General features: G+C 44.9%; 1 protein-coding gene across 1 annotated transcript in view; it reads right to left on the bottom strand.

Moving 5' to 3' along the window:
- Window positions 1–19,831, bottom strand: part of ADAMTS2 (ADAM metallopeptidase with thrombospondin type 1 motif 2) — a 1,719,397-nt gene that overhangs the window by 108,958 nt on the left and 1,590,608 nt on the right. Inside the window, exons 18-19 of the mRNA XM_086931466.1 lie at window positions 14,461–14,593; window positions 1,208–1,415 (exon numbers count right to left, since the gene is read on the bottom strand). Of these exons, the coding sequence (XP_086787592.1) occupies window positions 1,208–1,415; window positions 14,461–14,593 (341 nt within the window). The remainder of the gene's footprint in view (window positions 1–1,207; window positions 1,416–14,460; window positions 14,594–19,831) is intronic.

The following is a 19,831-nucleotide window of genomic DNA, read 5'->3' as shown; positions in this document are numbered from 1 at the left end:
GCCCCATTGGTTCTTCAGAGCCCCGAGAGGCTCGGGCCCATTTGTTTATTTTGAGTCCCCCCATAACTCCAACGATCTAGGGTGCATTTAGGGAGGTAGAGCGGCCCTAGCTGGCAGTGGGCCGCTCCTGCCACAGTTGGCAGCAGGTTGCTCGAGCCCACGAGGCTAACAGGGCCACGAGTGTTCCTGGTCAGAGCCTGCGAGGCTCCCATGTGTCTTACCCATTGGATTCAGCTGCCCAGCACTTAGTGGGCAGCTGCCACGTATAGGCTTGGTGCATTTCTTCTTGGCTGCCTACAGCCTGCCCCTGACTTTGGGTCACAGGGCATCCTAGCCCTAGAGAGGCCAGTTGGCCTAGTGACTGTCACAGGTGGTGGCTCATGTGAGTTTTGCGCAATTGTGATCTTCCCTGCACCTCTGAATGTGTTGCGATGCATCATGCGTAATGTGTCTACACCCCTAAATGTATGGTGATACTTAGGTGGTTGTGTTTCTCCTAGTACAGTGAGGTCCTGGTTCCCTGCGTGATATTTTCCTAAGGTGGGTAGGGTTGCGTAGGTGGTACTTACCTGTTACCAGTGGTTACTTGTTGTGTGCTTTATGTTCTATTTTGTGCTACATTTGCTTCCCCTTTCTAACAGGTATACACCCACAAAATCTTAACATCTATTCAGTTATTCACTAACGGTTCGAAATAAATTTCCGTAACACATATTTACCGAGCAAACTTACACCTTAAACGCTCAGGTAAAAGTACTGCAGTATAGGGAAGTGAATCAAAGTATGTAAAAACCACAGGCTCGATGAAGGGAAGGCTGACATGAAATGGCGAAACATTCAGAAAAGAAAAAGTGACATTGTACAACTGTTCTAATCTCATGCAAACACAAGTTTCAGAAAGGTGGAGTATGTCTGAGCTTTTTTGTAAATCACAAGCAGTTGCGAGATAATTTACAGAGTAGATGATTTATTCAGAAGTAAGGCACACATTTTGTGAATTAGCAAATAGCAATGCATAAGCTTGCACTGTGCATGTCTTGATTTGTGTCGTTGTTTACAGAGACCTACCACGCTTCAGTTTTTAGAAGAGCAGTAGCAAAGTGTATGCAGTATCCCAAGATCAAACGCCTCTTTGCAAGCATGCTGCATTTAATTTAAATTCTACTCGCATGATAGAACATGAATACATATAAAAGTTCCATTTTACCTGTGACCACGGGCCGACTCTCCATTGAGCAGGGCAAAGCTCACGGTTACAAGATCTTCTGGCTTCTGGGCGATTTTCACTGCAGTACTTTGAATGCACCGAGCGGTTTGCATTGTCATGCAGGGGTTGGATGCACCGAACAGAACGGAACTGATATCCTGATTTTCCGCAGGTTTTGCTGCAGGTCTCCCAATCTCCTGTGACCCAACTGTTGAATAATAAAGGAGAATAAATGCAAAAAGTATTTTATTTATTCATATTCATAGAGCACAGCCCAAGCAACAGGGGCAGCAAGGTGCTTTGCATACATCATTTCGATTCATAGGGCCATAATATCAAGAACGGTGCAAACATTATTGTCGCTTTAGAGGAAACTGCCGCTAAAGTGGCTTGATAATATGCCCTAGAGAATTCCAATAGAACCCTAGGTTCTGGTGTCAAGAACATCAAACCTTGGCTTCTATTGGAATTCTCTAGGGCGTATTATCAAGCACCGTATCGCCACTTTAGCTGCAGTTTCCTGCCGCCAAAGAGGTGATAATGTTGGCGCTGTTCTTGATAATATGGCCCATAGATTCTTTATAACATCAACTCCCAATAACTACCTATCCGTGGCTATGTACGACATTCATCGTAACCTGGCCTAGCTGTGGGGAAAGGAGAACCAGAGAGAGCCTGAAAATTGTGTTTTAGATTTTTTCGTACTTTTAGGAGAGTTTGGATTGTTCTCATGAATTCAGGCATAAGTATGTCAGGATTAGAAGTGAGATGGCCAGCCTGTTTTATGATCCTTGACTTCTTCGTCTCGCGCTCTTCCGGAGTACATTCATTTTTCCTTTTGTTTAAGAAGCCAACATTACTGGGAGGGGAGGCTTAGGGAGCCATTAGTTAAGATGGCTGCTTTCTAAGGCGACTCATGTTTCCCACCTAAACATCTGACATGTCCTTTCCTTGTTTCTAGGAATTATCTAGCTGGTGCCCAGGGATCATAACCTAAAAATACAATAATACTCCTCAATGGCCATAAATTCATCAGTATTTTGGCATTTTTAACACGTGGACTTTGTTCAGTGGTTTGCACTTAATTATTTCTTATTGTACAGTTGTATACGTTCATAATAATTTTGCACAGTGTTTCTCAACCTTTAAACATTTCTGGACTCCCACAGAATCCCTATTGGAAGCCGGACACCCCCACCTAAGCACTTTAAATGTCTTGAACCTAAAAATAAAATACAACTACAGTAACAAGCATATACCAAACTAATGTCCTAATTATAAAATCTTTTCTTTCATTCACAATAAAAAATATAATAAAACTTCAACATTTTTGTGGGAAGGTTGGAGCTTTCCAAAATGTAATTTAGTTCTAAAATAAAGTGATAAGTAGGAATATAGCAGACCTATCATATCAGTTTGTCTTTTTGCTCCCTTTTTGGCAGTGCATAACAGTGCTTCAATTCAGGCCACCAATTGTCTATATTCCTCTATGCTGTACTTGTGCTGCTCCTACAATCCAGCTAAGGATACCAACCTAATTGTTGGCCTCCATTGTCAAATTCCAAATATATTTACAAAGCTAGATAAAATGTTTAGTTTTGCTTTCTTATGCATATGTAATAAATTAATCTGCTTATATTATTTAATGTTCTAAACATTCGCAGACCCCTTGAGAAGGCATCCCAGAACCACAGGGGTTCATGGACCACAGATTAAGAACCAGTGAACTAGCTCATGTGTAAGCTAAAACCTGAGAAGGTGATAGATTACCACAATCCTTTTAACATGTACTGACTTTTGCAAATGACATTACATACAACAATAACGTAAACAAAAATATTGAGCCTCCATGTGTGATTTAACTTATTATAAATTCATCACTAAAAAATGCCCTGAACATTTTGGTATGCCCAACTACTTTAGCAATAACGTAAAAATGCAAACAATGCGGTCCCTTTAATGACCGTAATATCAGTTTCTTTAGGTAAGTCCTGTTCGTTACTACTTTTTCAATACGTTTCATTCAATGTCGATTCAATGTGATTACGCTCCAAATGTGTTTAATGTGGCGATGTGACAATATTTGAAATCAGGTCTTCCTCAGGGGGAGATAATGTTATCTATTCATGACACTGGATTCAAATCATGGAAACATATAAACACATAATCAATAGTTATACCCCTTCATCTTTATCAGGAAATTATTAAGACAGATAAATAAGCATTCATTCCGGTGACCGTCCTCTATGGTGGAGCACTTTGGGTAGAAGGAAACAAGTGTTTCTTAGAGAGCAATCTATTCTTTTTTTAACCCCTTCGGTGCTCATGACGAGCACCGAAGGGGTTCGTCATGAGCTCGTCATGAGGCACAGTGCTCCTGTGCTCATGACGAGCTGAGCTCGTCATGACCACACCGTTTCTATTATGGTCCAGCATAGGAGATAAATACCTCAAGCAGCCAAGGTGTTAAATGTCTTTAGCATAAGAGCCAACATTGTGCACCACATGTTTGTTACCATGGTGGTTTCACCTGAAAACTGACTGTAACTGTGTACTTTTCTTTGCTTGAAGAGAATAGCATGTCATTCAAACATATTGTTACTCATAGGTCCTGATTACAAGTTTGGTGGCATTAGTACCATAACGCCGCAGCGGCGAGCCCAAAAAGAGTGCTGCGCCAGCGGTCTCACACCTACTGTATTACAATGTCATTGCTGGGCCAGCGGCGATGTTTCTGACTGTGGATAATATTTTTTCATATGTGTTGATGCAGGTGTTATATTTTCACTGCACACGTGCTAAATGTACACATACGCATGACATGTGAAAAAATACCTACTATGAGTACTTCCCCTTTGCTGGAGTCCGGACCATATGTGCCCAGTCCAGTCAATGGGTAAATAGTGCAAAACAGACTTACCTGGATTTCGGTACCAACAGTGTTGTTTTCTTCAGGGTCAAGATGCAGCTATGAAGGGGGGCCCTGGAGGAAGGGATCCAGTGAGAGACTGTTTGGATGAAAAGGAAATGGGTGAGTATGCACCCCAATTCCTTGGATTCCGCCAACTCAAAGCAGACGGTCTTCCTTGTAATTCCGATGGCAGTGAGCTTGTCTGTACTGCCTCTGACAGCTTTTGCTCCCTAACACCTTCGCAGCGGCCTGTGAACGGCTGGCGGCAGCAGCGGGACTCCGGCGGTCTTTCCTTCAACAGATCGACCACATCATAATTTGACGGGCAGACCGCCAACTGTGCGGCGGGGAATCCGACACTGCTTCGCCAGCGGGTCACTTACCACCAACCTTATAATCAGGCCCATAGTCTCTTGTTTAGTGCTATCACAGCAATCAAGCGTTTTGTAGGTACTCTATGTTGTGTTAAGTGCTGTCTTTGTGTGCTTACAACACTTTCTATAGTTGATCTGGATAAGTGCATAACATCGCAACACAGCTCAAGAGGCTTTTCCTGCTAAAGCTCATCTAGACAGGGAACCACAATCTGATGCTGGCATACTTGGTTGAGGCAGAATCCACCAAGATACAAATGTGTCCATTACAGCCAAGAACATAACACAACAGACATGAAAATAGAAATTCAATTGTTTGTGGAGAGGGTATCATGATGGAAAACTCATTTAAAGACGATGTAAACAAAGGTTCCCAAAATAATATACAATTGGCAGAATGTCACAGCAAACAAACCCCCAACGAGAAGTTGGAAGACTCACACAAGAAAAGAAATTAAAATTCTTAGAGTGGCAGCAAATGACTCAGAGTAAGAGGAATAACTGCAAATTCTCTTTCAAGTTATCGAAGAAGAAAGAGTCAAAATGGAGATCAAAAGTGCACAGTGATTTGGTACACCAAGAAAAGGAGGCACCTAGAAGTTCTACCCAAGAAAAGACAGGCATCATTAGATGCACAATGAAGCAATTCTGTACCTATATGTGGCCAAGATGGAGGCTACCGGAGTGATAGATGCCTGGACTAGAACTGGTCCATACATTTTAATCAAGACAGTTTGCCACCTTATAAATCAAGAAGTCTGTCTAAACTGTATGCAATGATATCATGTTGGTAGTGTGCTTGTTTGCCCGCCCTGTGTAAGGGTCAGGTGCAAGGTACTCTGAATGAGACAGTTACAACAAACAGCTTGGAATATTCATACACATGCAGATATTGGCAAATGTCCCAAAATGCATTGTTGTAACTGGATGAGATGCTGACTTCGTCTGCAGAGGGTCTTTGGCTCCCACAGTCTTCATGTGCCTTGTATGTTTTTTTTGACAATGGATTTCAGGTCCCATGGAAAAATAGTTCTTTCCAGATACTTTCATTCTCCAATGAATTACTAAATTATAGCAATTTGTGTACTGTCAGCTATGGTGACATCCACATGAGTGTGAGGGTTCCTGTAGGATGTGCCTTGCTGCCTCACATACAGGAAGAAAACTCTGTACCACGCTCAACCATCCATTATAATGAGCCAACATAACCACATACAGACAAGACCTGTTGAATCCCATGAAGCAACAGCAGCTGCGCACCTCTTTATCCAGCCCAGATGTCAGACTCAAACCAAAAGATGTAAAAGTGCCTAGGCACAATGTTGATTAGGCTCAAAATGACATTATGCTTTAAAGTTTTGAGCAATCCACCATTAAACCTTTACAATTGAATCCAGCAAAATCAAGCTGTCAGATACCAGGAGGAAAAGGCAGTTCTATCATTTACTCCATTATCTAATTACTTCTCAGATTGCTTGGACTTATTCAAAAGGGCTAGGGAGAGTGACCTCCCCTTAGAAGGAGGAAGATTTCTGGCATTTGTGCCATGCTATGTCACTTCTAGGAAGAGACCTTGCAAAAAATTATGTTAATGGTTGAGGGGGCAAAGGCTCCACTCACGCACTAACCACAATCCTTTTAAAGGCGAACCACAAAAGTAAATACATTTGACCTGTATTTAACCCTCCGGTAGCTTCACACGAAAGCAGTCAGGCTTAAGTTAGAGGCAATGTGTAAAGTATTTATGCAGCACACAAAGAGCAATAAAGTGAAAACATAACACAAGAAATCTATGTAACCAAGTCAGAAAAATAGTGTACATTTTAATTTTAAAAAAAGAAACCATAAAGACAAAAATCCAATCAGTAGAACTGGAGATATTCAATTTTAAAGTTTTGGGTGAAAATAGCACCTAAAACCAAAAAGTGCCACTCACAGTCATCTGGTTGCGCTAGAGTGGGTGAAAGTCACAAGTTCAGGCCAAACGCATTTTTGAGAGGGTGGGATACAGGGACCAGGTTTAAAAGCTGCTGAAAAATTTCCTTCTGAGGCTGTCTTTAAGTGGTTTTTTTGCGTTGAAGGAGTCCTCAAGGAGTAGGCCGAACATCATTGGTGGTCACCACTGTATCACAAAGAGCAGGTCAAGCGTCATAGACAGTCTTCATCTTAGCACAAAGAGCTGGTTGGGCATCGTGGATGATTGTTGATGCAGATTCATATTTGTGGCCGCCCGTCCTGTCAGTGATGGAGAGCAAAGTGCAAGTCTTGCATTGCCAGTCGCCATAGACTGTTGTTGCTGGCATAAAGAGCAGATTTCACCGGATCTTCATATTGGCGGTTGTCGCAGGTGGCAGAGTCTTGCCCCAAACAGGCTCATTGGCAGACACACATAGCCAAAACATCAGGATTTTCACCTTTTCTTGCAGAAGGAGCTTCCAAGGATGCCATCCAGGGGTCCAGGGCCTGGGGGGCTCCGCTTGGGAATCAGGACTCACTCCAGAAAAGGCCAGCAGCAGGGCTCACGCAGGTCCAGTTGCAGCAGGTCAGCTGGGCAGGGAATCCTCTGTAGCTTGTTTTGTCCCTGTAGTTCAACAAGGTCAGTCAACAGACCCTTGGAGTCACTCTGGGTGACCTGGATGAAGGCAAGGAGGGCCAACCTTCAGTACCAGTCAGCAAGGCTTTCCCTCTGCAGCAGGACAGTCCTCTGGCAGCAGAACAGTCCTTCTTCTGCATCTTTCACAGATCCAGGAGTGTTCTGAGGAGTGGCTCTAGAGGTCCAGTATTTATGCTTGGTCAGTGCGCCAAACTGTCTAGTGAAACAAAAGGCAGGGCAAGCCTGGTGCCAGGATCCTCTGTGTGTGTTGTAGGCAAAGCCCTTTGAAGTGTAAGTGGGGCTGGGTGCAGCCTCTCCTCACTTATCTTGCAAGGATGGCCTACCCTGTCTCACTCTCTCGAAGCAATACACAAACACCAACAGCAGAGCCATTCAAGTTGTGTGACCCAGGACACTGGAAGAAGGCACAGGCAATCAATAAATCAATCAATCATATAGAACTTGTATAGCGTGGCTTGTCACCCGTGAGGGTATCCAGGCGCTGGGCTGTAGGTGTCAGTCAAAGATCCAGGTATTGAGCTTCTTCCTGAAGATCTTAGAGAGGGTGATGTTCGAAGGTGGAGGGGGTTCTATGACTTGCCGGCGAGGTGGGAGAAGGAGTATACTCTGGAGCTGCAGCAGTGGATGTGCGGTGACTGTGCAAGGGCGAGGTGGATGGAGCGGAGGTTTCTGGATGGTTGGTGAAGGTTCGGGCAGTGGTTCATATAAGCAGGTCCTTGGTCATGAACGGTTTGATTTGCTGTTGTGGGTTCTGACGATGTTCGCTAGGGGCGTCATGTAGTTGGTGAAGAGAGTTGGACTGAGGTTTGAACCTTGAGGGATGCCACAGATGGTGCGCTTGGGTTGTGACGTGAAAGGAGGGAGACGGATTCTCTGGGTGCGCCCTCTGAGGAATGATGCCGTCTTTCTAAGAGCGTCATCCTTGATTCCGATCTGGTACATTCATTTGATGAGTGTGTGATGGAAGACGGTGCCGAAAGCTGCAGAAAGATACCGCAGGATCAGGGCAGCCAATCCTCCTCGATCGAGTAGGGCACAGATGTCGTCTGTGGCTGTGATCAGGGCCGTCTCAGTGCTGTAGTTTGCTCTGAATTCTGATTGGGATCGGTCTACTGGGTTGTTTCTCTCCAGGAGTTCGGTGAGTTGGAGGTTGATGGCCTCCTGCAGGACAGTTGGCTGAGACAAGAAAATTACAACTTTCTAAAAGTGATATTTACAAAATTGTAACTTAAAATACAAAATTCACCATAATAGAGGATTTAAAATTACAAATCATTTGAGTGTAAACAGCATATATCTATCTGCTCCCTGTGGGAAATTGGGTTGTTGGTTGAATGCAGTGTTCCCACTGCTTAAGCAACAGCCACAAACCCTGTCGGTGTAAACCACAAAAGTCACTAAATTAACATGTGCTTAACCCTCTAGTTGCTTGGCACGAATCAGTCAGGCTGAATTAAAGGAAATCTGTATGGTATTTATGCAGCACACAAACAGTCATAAAGTGAAAACGCGACACAAGACACATCTCACTTCCATTTAGTAAAATAGAGTACATTTTAATAAATTATTTCACATCAAAATGACAAAAAGCCAATTAGTAGAACCAGAATTATGAATTCGTAAAGTTCAAGGTAAAAACTAGCACCTAAAAGATAAATGTGCCAACCCTGGATATCTTGTCGTGAGAGATTGTGTCACAGTCAAAAATATGGCTGACTCTGATGTAGCACAAGTCGTATTGGGCGCAGTTGGGGCTTACATTCTGAATTAGAAGAAATTTCGCAAACAATGTTGTGAGAAGGTAAGGTTTAGTGGGGCAAGGCTGTAGGAGGTGTCTGAGGAGGCGGCGTCCTTATATGGGAACCTCTGGAGAAAGTCGCCTCGAAGATTTCTGTGTTTGACTCTTTTTTTGGAAGATGAAAATCTTTAGTAGGACAAAGCTTAAGCCTGTAGCTGAGGAAAGTTCCCCAAGTCTGCATATCCCTTTGGAGAAGGACTGCTATACAGGATTTGATACTGTGCAGTAGAACGTAGATGGTGCTGCTTTGAACTCAGGCCGACCGGCGATGTATCTTGGGGGGATAGATTAGCAGATTGGTCCTAGTCTACTCTTAGTTCTCAGAGCCACTTTTATACAAAAAATCTCCCTGTATAAGAAGGTGGTTCTGACCATCTGAGCCACCCGGATTTTTTGCCTATTGAACACCTATTTGTTGAGCTTTTACTGTGGGAGAGCCTCATTAGTTGGGACTTACCCACAGTGAACTCATGAGGAAAGATACTGCATGTGGATTTTACCGGTGTCCTCCTGGTGAGAGTAGGCCGCTGCGCTGCAGCCGGAGTAAGGGGCACTGGGCTGGTTACATGCAGACATGTGTGTGCACACATGTAATGACTGCGCAGGGGAGATTCCTGGTGTGCACAGCCCAGGAGCAGGTACATATAGAATAGTGTGGCAGGAATTATGCATGGATGGTGACATGGAAAAGGCTTTATACAATGGGAAGAAACATGTAAGGGAAAGTCAGTGTGCTCTACTGTTTTCACTGAAGGACAACTCCATTATTCTCCTATGAGGATGGGGATCCCATGGGATAGTTTCACTTCCCTAGGGCCAACACATTCCAGACACGCACCAACATACACCGTAACTTGTGTGAAAATAAGAATTCAGCTGAGTCCAATACCATATATGTACTGCTGATTGGTCATCCGGGAATGTCATATTCCTCTGTCTCAACTCATAAACAGAGTCTGGCTGGATCTGACCCTGCCAGGCTGGATTATTGACCTTCCTCCCCAAACTGAAGGATCAGAGGCCTAGCCCTTCACGGCTAGCATTCCAAGGGCAAAGGTCTCCTCTCCAAAAGGGAGAGAAGGTGGGTGGAGCTGCAGGTTATCCATCAGCAGCTGTCCCCTGGTACCAGGCACCAAGCTGATCTGGAGAGAAGGCAGCAAGGGGGGGAGGGGGCTTTTCAGAGTCCATGTGGCATGAGACAAATGGACAACGCCATTTTGAACAATCCCAGAGGCTTGGGCTGGAAGGAAGGAGCAGAGATAGAGAGGTGAGGTGTCGCTGCAGTATAGGTCAGCAGAGCCCCTTGCCAGCCCCCTCCAAAATATTTGAAAAGATCTTGCACAGGAAGAGGAGCACTCGTGTGGTCTGCTGAGGAAGACTGGTGTGGAGCCTGGCGCCATGGGCAGTTGGAAGGAAGAATCCCTTGACTGTTCCAGGACCCTGAATTGCACCAAAAGGGGAGTCCAGGACCAGTGCGCAGAAGCCTGGGCCTCTGAGCAAGGAGAAGAGAGGCCCAGAAGGAGAGCCAGGTGAAAGGCTGGTGCAGGGAGCCAGTGAAGACAGCTCCCTGCTGAGTTCAGCCTCCTTGAGACCAGGAGGGCAAAGGAAATTGCTCCCAGCAGCTGGGGCGCGCCACCAGGAGTACGAAGAGGCTAAAATGGTACAGATCGGTCCCCTGGGGGCTGAGATATGCCCCCCAGAAGGTAGGCAACCATGGACCTCTGGCCTGACTGACGATGAAGTGCTTTGGGCTCCACCACCGGCCTTAAATGGGCCCCCAGGGTGGGTCAGGTCCTGGTTCCACGAAGAAGCAAAGTCGGGGAGCGCCATCACGCTCCCAGTGAAGAGGCTCAGAAAGGGGTGCTTGGAGCCCCCCCTGACCCCCAGCAAATCTAGAGACAGGGGAGCACCATCGCGCCCCCCTGGAAAGGGTGAGAGGGGCCCGGGACTGCCAACTCCGAGCCCCACCTAAGTTTGGGTGCGCTGTCACGCTCCCCGTGAAACAGGCCAAGCGGGGTGCCAGAAGCCTACCCTGGCCCCCGAAGAGAACGGAGGGAGGGGAGCGCCATCGCGCCCCCCTGAGAAAAGTGGAAGGGGCCAGGGACCACCAACTCCAGGCTCCGAAGAGAGCAGAAGTCATGGAGCACCGTCACGCTTCCTGTGAAGGATTGCCCAGGGGCCCAGGACCAGCAACTCCCGGCCCCGCCGAAGTCAGGGAGCGCCGTCGCGCGAACAAGCTACGTCGGGGAGCGTTGTTACTCTCCCGTGAAACTGGCCAAGTGGGGTGCCGGGAGCCCACCCTGGCCCCCTAAGAGAACAGAGGCAGGGGAGCACCATCGCACCCCCCTGGGAATATTGGAAGGGTCCTGGAACCCCCAAATCCAGGCCACAAAGAGAGCGGAAGTTGGGGAGTGCCATTGCGCTCCCCATGAAGCATTGCCCAGGGTCCCGGCACCCCATCTCCGGGACCCAAGTGAAGGCGGAGGATGAGGGAGTGCTGCCGCATTCCCCGCGGCTTCGGGAAGGCAGGAGGAGTGCCTTTGCACCTCCCCGAGGTCCAGGCGGACCAGCAGGGGTCTCCGTGTCTGCCAGCAGGAGGTGCCGGCTCCCACGGCAACGCGCAAGGGTGCTGGGCAGTCCGGGAGCCTGAGAGGGAAGCTGGGGGTGGGCTCCTCGAGCTGCCCTCCAATTTACCTATGAAGTGGAGCTGCAGGAGCTATGCAGTCTCCTTCAGCACAAAGAGGAGAAGTCTCTCCCTAAGTCTCTGGGGGCTTATAAGAAACTACCCCTCAAGGGCTCAGCCTGCGGTTAACAGCATCCTGGGGCTACAACTTTAGTTCTACAGCTGGGGGTGTGGTAGGGACTGCACCAAGGTATGGAGGGCTGAGCTGGGGATGTCTGGAGAAGGTCATCCCCTGGAGGTGAAGAGGTGCAATTGCACGAGAAGTGCATTTCCCAATGTTATTTCTAATGAGGGACTGAAAGTCACATGTGTAATGTGAAATCATAAGCAAAGTGGGGTTATGTTGCAGGACATTCCTGCTAGGGTGTCTGGCTGTGTATGCTTAATCCTGTGATTATAACTGGGATGCCTTTTAGGGGCTTTTATTGCAATGCATTAGAAGGGTTATCAACGATGATAAGTACTGTCATTTTAAGTGATGCTTAAACATGTATTCTTGCTGTTGCCTTAGGTTAAGAACAACCCAAACTGTTAGCCTCTAAGATGTAGAGGTGTATACTCTATGGTCAGTATGAGATGCTCAGTCAGGATTATGTGTCACCAGGGCAGGTGTGCCCATTTTAAATGCTTGTTGAGATAACGGGCTGGGTCGCCACTGGGAGGGTGCCACTGGGCAAGACCCACAATCCTGGTTATGTTCAACCCACTGCATTAGGGGGCAAGATGATGTGCATGCATGGAAGTGGTGGTACTAGACCCCCCCCTTTGCGGGAGGGGTGGAAATGTTATGCAATGTCACAAAGTAATTCCAACAGCTTGTTTGTTTGTAAATTGTTGCACAGTATTGAGTAGTGTGTGTGTTCAATAAATGAACTCTTACTTTTGTAAAGCAAAGTACAGACCAGACAATCAATTATTGAGTGTTATTTCTGCATACTGGTAAATGGCGATTACTAGCCCACACCACCTCCCTTGAGTACGCCTTAGACTGCTCTGCAAAGCTACCCTCTGAGAGTCAAGCGCTACAATGGGGTGTTTGGTTCCCAGTGAAGGACAAATGTAGTCATGTTATTTGTGCAGACCACACTGATACTGCCTCGTTTTCCAATACCCATGTTTTCGATTTGAGCTATTTGGGCACATTTAGCACCAGCACCAAGGGTCCAAGACTGGAGGGGCTCCACTTGGAGTGTTAGGACTCACGTAGGCTGAGTCCAGGTGCAGATTCAAGATGACTGGAGCCTTTTATGTCCCTGAGGCTCTGATCAGGAGCCAGCCAACCAGCCTTGGGAGTCACTCTTGTAGTCCTGGGTTCAGCAGTAGAACAGAGCTCAAGCATTAGGGCTGGCCTCTGAGGGTTCAGGGCAGGCATCAGGCAACAGAGCATTCCTTCCAGGTGCAGCAAAGCCATCTTCTGAAGTATACAGCAGGCCACATGCAGTCCTATGAGAGTCCTTCCACACTTCCAGAAAGTGAACTCAAGTGTAGGTCTAACGGGTTCTATTTTTATACCTGGTGCATTCTTTGAAGTAGGAGAAGTTTCTAGAGAATTCCCTTTGAAGTGCTTGATGTTTCAGGCTTCCCTTGCTGTGGCTCTTGGCTCTCCCTATGAACAACGCAGGGGTGGCAAGTCCTTTGCATGAAGGTAGGGTACCCCCCTTTCAGTTGCAAGCGGGGCTGTACCCAGCTCTGTCCCCCCATCTTGCTATTGATGGCCCATCCAGACACACCTAATCACTCTATTGTGTGGCTGTCTGGGAGGTTTAAACAAAGTCCAACTGCCAACTACACCCGGTCATGTGACCCAGAAATAGGCTGCAGGGGCCAAATAGGGCAGTAAAATGTCAACTTTCTAAAAGTGGTAGTTTCAAAATTTTAATTTTAAATCCAACTTTACTATTAAAACAGGTTTTTAAATTAAAATTCCTCAGCCACTAAACATGAAATGTGTGCCTGTTCCCAATCAAACATTAGCATTTATTTAATGTAATAAGGCAACTCAATCTTAACCTATGGGGGAGGTAGGCTTTACAGTAGTGAACAATGAATTTGGGACTTTTTCTCTACCAGGACATATAAAAATTAAAAGTACATGTCCAGCCTTGCAAGTAAATTAAATGTGCCAATTAGGTGTGGGTCATCTTTATCATGTCGGAAGGAGAGTGCACAATCACTTTTGCACTGATTAACAGTGCTAAAGTGCATTGAGTCCTAAAACTAACAAACATAAATTCAGCAGACAGGAGGGGTGAAGGCAAAATGTTTGGGTGAATACTACGCCAAGTTTATCAGGTCTAACAGACCTCTTTACCCACAGAGTTTCCAAACCCACTATTCACTTCTTGACTGTAATTACTGATATGAGGTTCAATATCATACATTATGTAGAGTTGCACTCCTAATCATTCTGAAGAATTTTTATAACAGTGGTAGCACAGAAAATGAAATACATGACCAACCCAAATTAGGAACCCAGAAGATACATTTATACAGCATGTGAAACAACACACAAGCTTTAAATCCAGAGTATTACAACATAATATGCCTGAGTTTAAAGAGGAGATCAGAGAGTGTCCAAAACTAAAATATACAAATGCTAGATGCCTCACAGTAGAAATGACTGAGAGTGACAGACACAGGTTTCAATCCACACCAAGTAGCAGAAACGAAAAACTGGAGAGGGTGCAGATCAATGTGACCTCTGTAGAAGGAACTCAGTTTCAAGACAGGAGAAGCTGTTGCCAGTCCTGGCATTTGGCGGTAGGTTACGCACATGTTAAGAATGGGGAAGAGCAAAGATGAAGGGGTGCATTGTCTTCTAAAAACACAATGGTCGGCAGTTCATACAAGTCTTAATTTTTAGTAGTGCTTACATTGGTTGAGAACATTCCTGCAAATTGCACACTCTCCGAATTGGCTTCAGTTTCTGGATAGATTCACAATAACTTCGATGAACCATTTTATGATCAGTTTTCCTTCGACATCCATATTTTGTAAACTGAGAACCTTAAAAAATATACATTTATGGTCAGTTTTGAATTGCAAGGTGAAGATAACATTGAGCAGACAGAGCATCAGAGATAATGTCAAAAAATATCTTTTAAAGTGCAGTTTTTATCCACCAGTTTTTAAATGCAAAGAATTCTAAACAATTAGCATATTGGACAAGCAAATCAATTGTCACTGTGTTTCTGCTATAACCCTATTTATGCATACAGGTACATGTAGGATAATAAAACAGTTAGGATGCCATTCCTAATTTAAGATTACTAGCCACTTGCTTAATTTGGTTCCTACTCTAAGAGGTATAAACTATAAACAAAGAGGCGCAACAGTATGAGATCATATCGAGAAGTATGTTATGTTTTATATAATACACATCACAGAGAGGGGTACTCAAAGATTTTAATGTCTGTATAAAATAAACCTTTCTAGAAGTAAGCCTTGGTTTATCAAATCAAAAAATGTCATGTTAGGTTATGTTATGTTAAATATTTATAAAGCGCTCAAATAACCCTCGGGCATCTCGGCGCTAACTAGGGAAGCTGTACTGAGGGTTGATAAGCCAGGATAAGATAAGTTTCTTGTTAAAACAAAAAAGCTTCCAGCTGTTTCCTGAAGATGCTGTAGCTTGGGATTTTGCGTAAAGCCGGAGGGAGCTCATTCCAATATCATGGAGCAAGATATGAGAAGGCTCTACCCCCAGTGCGGACAAGGCGAATTCGGGGAACCTGCAGGAAATCCTGCGTACTAGATCTAAGGTTCCTGCAAGGAGAATATTTTAATAGTTTTCTCCGCAAATATAGGGGACCTCTTTCATTCAATACGTTATATGTCAGGCAGCAGATCTTAAAAAAAGATCTTTTCTTTACTGACAACCAGTGCAGTTCCCTTAACAAAGGAGCCGAAGATGAGCCTACGGGACCAATTACAATCATTCTAGCTGCAGTATTTTGTACTACTTGGAGTTTGGCCAGAAGGGTCCCTCCCACTTCAGCCAACAAAGCATTCCCATAGTCAAGGCGACTAATTACCATGGCCTGGACTAAAGTTCGCGGTGAGGGGTGGGCATATAGGGTAGAATTTTCCTTATAAGCCGGAGCCCATAATAGCACAAACTCGTCGTAACCGCTATGTGATCCTTCATCCTCAAAGCCCGATCCAATCTTAAACCCAGATTTTTTACTGTCTGGGGGAGGGGGCCAGGCCCAACTGAGCAGGCCACCAGTCCTCCGACCAAATGTCCATGGCTTTACCCATGAGCATAACCTTCGTTTTTTCCGGATTCAACTGGTGACAATTTGCTGTCTTCCAGTTGGAGATGGCAAGCATACCGGTGGCAAAGCGGATTTTATCGAGCTCTGTGTTTGGTCCGATGGTAAACATAAGCTGCGTATCATCAGTATACAAGATGATCTCAAAACCCAGACGCACGACTATCTCTGCCAACGGAGCCATGTATACATTGAAAAGAGTTGGGCTTAGACAGGAGCCCTGCGGAACACCCTTGTCGAGATGCATTTTCGCCGAGGTATAAGGTCCCAGCATAACCAATTGGGTTCTCTCAGACAAAAAGTGCTTGAGCCACTTGAGAGCAACTCCCTTGATACCACAGGAGAAAAATCTCTCCGCCAGCTTAGAATGTGAGATGGTAGCGAAAGCTGCGGCGAGATCTAAGAGGATCAAAATTACTGAGCCTCCCGCATCTATAGTCTGTCTGAGAGAGTTGGTCACGGCCAGAATTGCGGTCTCTGTGCTAAAACCTGGCCAGAAATCCGACTGCAAGGGATCCAAAAGATGGTTATCTTCCAAGTAAGAACTTAATTGTCGTTTAATAATACCTTCCAATATTTTGCTCAACAAAGGTAGCAAGGAAATAGGACGGTAATTACCAAGGATTAAAGGATCAGCCATAGGTTTTTTCAATATAGGGCGCACAAATGCCTCCTTCCAAATGGCTGGGATAGCACCAGTATGGATTGAATGATTAAATATATATCTCGATTTACCGGGGCACAACTTGTGGCTTGCAGCGCCATTGTTTTTGGAGGGCAAAGATCTGAATGTGACCCAGATTTTGCAGCAGCAAGACCATTTATGACCTCCTCTGTATTGATCAATTCAAAACTGCTAATAGAACTAACTGCTCCCTTATTCTGCTCCTCAGATACATTGGAAAATACTGCGTCGTGTGGGACTGATGGAAGAAAGTTCTCATCATTTTTTATATTTTCTCATGGAAATAGGACGCCAAGGAGTTACATAGATCCTGCGATTCAACAGGTGCCTGACTACAGACTTTAGGAGATACAAAATCCTGTACTATACCAAACAGTATTTTTGGAGAGTTACTAGCATTTTCAATATGGTTGAGGATAAACCGGCGTCTAGCCCCTTTTAAGTTAAGGTGGTATTTGGCTAAAGCCTGTCTATAGAGAAATCTGTTTTTGTGAGTCTTACTAGAGCGCCACGTTGTTTCCAGACGCCTGCAACTGGCTTTTTCCATTTTGAGTTCCACCGTATACCAAGGGGTGGAGGGCCGACGTTGAATAGGGCTCTGTTTCTTTTTTGGTTTGACCGCATCTAGGGCTGTTTCCAAGGCAGTATTAAATGCCTCCAACTTTATAGATACTTCCCCAATATTAGTTAAAAGTTCTGGGGAAAAAGCCTTGTTGAACGCCTCTAGGGAGAGATTGCGCCAAGTCCTACTCTGTTTAGGAATATGTCTAATGAGGTGTTTAGAGCTCTTCTGGCACGACTGCTGAGTATAGATAGAGATCATAGAGTGATCCATCCAAGAAAGGGGATCACGAGGGTCACATCTTAACTGGTCTATGTTGGAGAAGACCAGATCTAATAGGGGACCTGCTCTAGGCATTGCGCCTTCGACTTTCTGGGTAAGTCCTATTAGTTCAAGAGAGGCAGGAAGTTCATTGACCTTGGGATCAGTAGAATTTTCCCCATTAAAATCTCCAAGCAGGAGAAATTTGTTAGCAACAAATACATGTAGGGCAAGATGTTCCACCAAAAGGTCTATAAATTTGGCTCTGGGACCTGGGGGCCGATAAACTAAGGCGCCATACCAGCTGTCGGAAGCAGACAAGGAGACTTTAAAGATTCCTAGTTCTAAACGGTCATTACTGACCGTGAAAACCCAGTTCACGGCTAGGTGATTTTTTAAAGGCAATGGCGATACCTCCTCCAGTTTTAGTCTCTTTGACCAGATGAATAAGTTTATAATTCTTTGGTATGGCCTGGGTAATCATAGGGTGGTTAGAGGGGCACAACCATGTTTCGGTGAAAAAAACAGACAGCAGTGTCATGCGAAACAATCATGTCCCATGTTTCAAATGGGTGTTTGGTAAGAGAACTAACGTTGCACATAATATATTTCTGACTCTTAGTACCTGGTTCTAGTGTTTTCCCAAGGGATTGAAGATCCCCGGCAGGCGTTACCATTTGAAATTGACAGTGGTTGCAGGTTACTGGCCCTTCTAAGAAATGCGGGAAATTCTGAGCACATTTCGCACGTGATTATTAACTTGTGCCAATGATTTGATTTCAATAAAGATTTCAGCTGAATAACATATGGGGTCTGTATTCAACAAGTATCGCTAAATCCAAAAACACTAGTGTACAGCAAAGGTTGTTGCTCCATTTGACTTTGGAGTGATTAAGGAGTAGTCATCACTTATAGATATGTGAACTGAACTTCTCTAGGCAGTATTTATTTGTTATATTATTTAGACAAGAAAATGTTTTCTTGGTGCCTAGTTTTCTTTTTGCCCAGTATAGGGGCAAAAAGACTGCTTGGTCTAAAGGGGGTGGGGGCTACAACCGGCCCACCCAATCCCCACTCTTTTATCTTTTTTTAAAAACAAAAAGAAAACTTTTCTGGTATCTAGCGGGCTTTTAGTCCGACAGGGGGTCAGAACGAATGCTTGAGATCTTAGTGTGAGGGGCAATTGCCCTTGCTGGGGGACTGCTCCCTCCTCCTTTCAACTCTCTGGTGTCTAGCGGGTTGATTCTTGCATCAGGATAACCCTCATACAGCAATCCACGATCAGGGATTAGTAGAGAGATGTACAATTTTGAAAGGGTTTAATCTCTCATTTGCAATGGTATCTCTCCTGTTGTGATCACTACTCAAAGAGTTGTATTTTGCCCCAGAGCACCAAACACAGTGAAAAGAGAAGGAGCAGAACAGCAAATTCGTTTTTTATATAGAAAAGCATTCGATAGAAAACTGACAAATCACAACCAGCCTGCTTAAAACCTGGCAAAAAGAAATAATTTGATCGTAGCCTAAATTGAAAATGTTCCCGTGTGTTAAACTCCATTGGAGGAGCATCACAGAGGCAAGGAATCAAAAAACACCTTCAGATGCATACCTTCTTGACATAGTTGACAGTGAAAAGGAGCATCTTTTCATACTGCAAAGAGTGGGCTGAGGGGACCCTTCCATCTTGGATATTTCAGATGTGTCCTGAACATAAAATACTTTTTGAAAAATAATAAGGGTCTTAAATGCACTTAAAGGTAGTCAATGCAATGCACTTGCAGCCTCAGAGATGTGATCTTCATATATTTTAGAATGTTCCAAGCACAACCAGGAAAGCTTTGGAACCAGTCCCTTTACCTTAAACTAGGCATTGTGCTACTGTAAGTGTTAAACACAAAATCAACCAACATATTTCTCAATATGGAAGGACCGTTAGGCAGTACCATGGCAAACACATGACGTCAACTCTTCAAGGTCAGCTTTCTGCTCTTACCATGTGTTGTATTTATCCTATGCTTGTCTTTTGTGAAAGATCCCTGGCATACATTGCTTAATTTGAGCTGGTGATTTCCGGTGCTCAGCACCAGCACTTAATCATCAACACCAGCATTTTTCATGAGCACAAGTTAAGGACACATTAATTTATGGTAGCCACGGGGAGATTAAGTGATTTGCCCAGAAACACAGGATGTTGAGCTGACACAGAGGCTTGAACCTGGTTTCCTGGCTCCGAAGTCAGCAGCTCTGCCCATTATGGCACACCCTCTCCCCACTTTCATGGTTAGTAGTTGGTTATGTTTTAGGCGGGGCTAACAGGAGAATTGGGCTGGTACAAGCTGCCTTCTGATGAGAGCCCCAGCACTTATTTTAATACAAATAAACCACTGCAGGTGTCCCTGAAGGACGACTATGCAGTCATTTGCAAAAAGGCCCTACCCCCAGCGTGGCTGCTATATCGAATA

The sequence above is a fragment of the Lissotriton vulgaris genome, chromosome 7, assembly GCF_964263255.1.
Source record: "Lissotriton vulgaris chromosome 7, aLisVul1.2, whole genome shotgun sequence".
In the NCBI taxonomy this organism is placed as follows: domain Eukaryota; kingdom Metazoa; phylum Chordata; class Amphibia; order Caudata; family Salamandridae; genus Lissotriton; species Lissotriton vulgaris.
The sequence above is the reverse complement of the archived record's forward strand: the minus strand, read 5'-3'. Positions and strand labels throughout refer to the sequence as shown.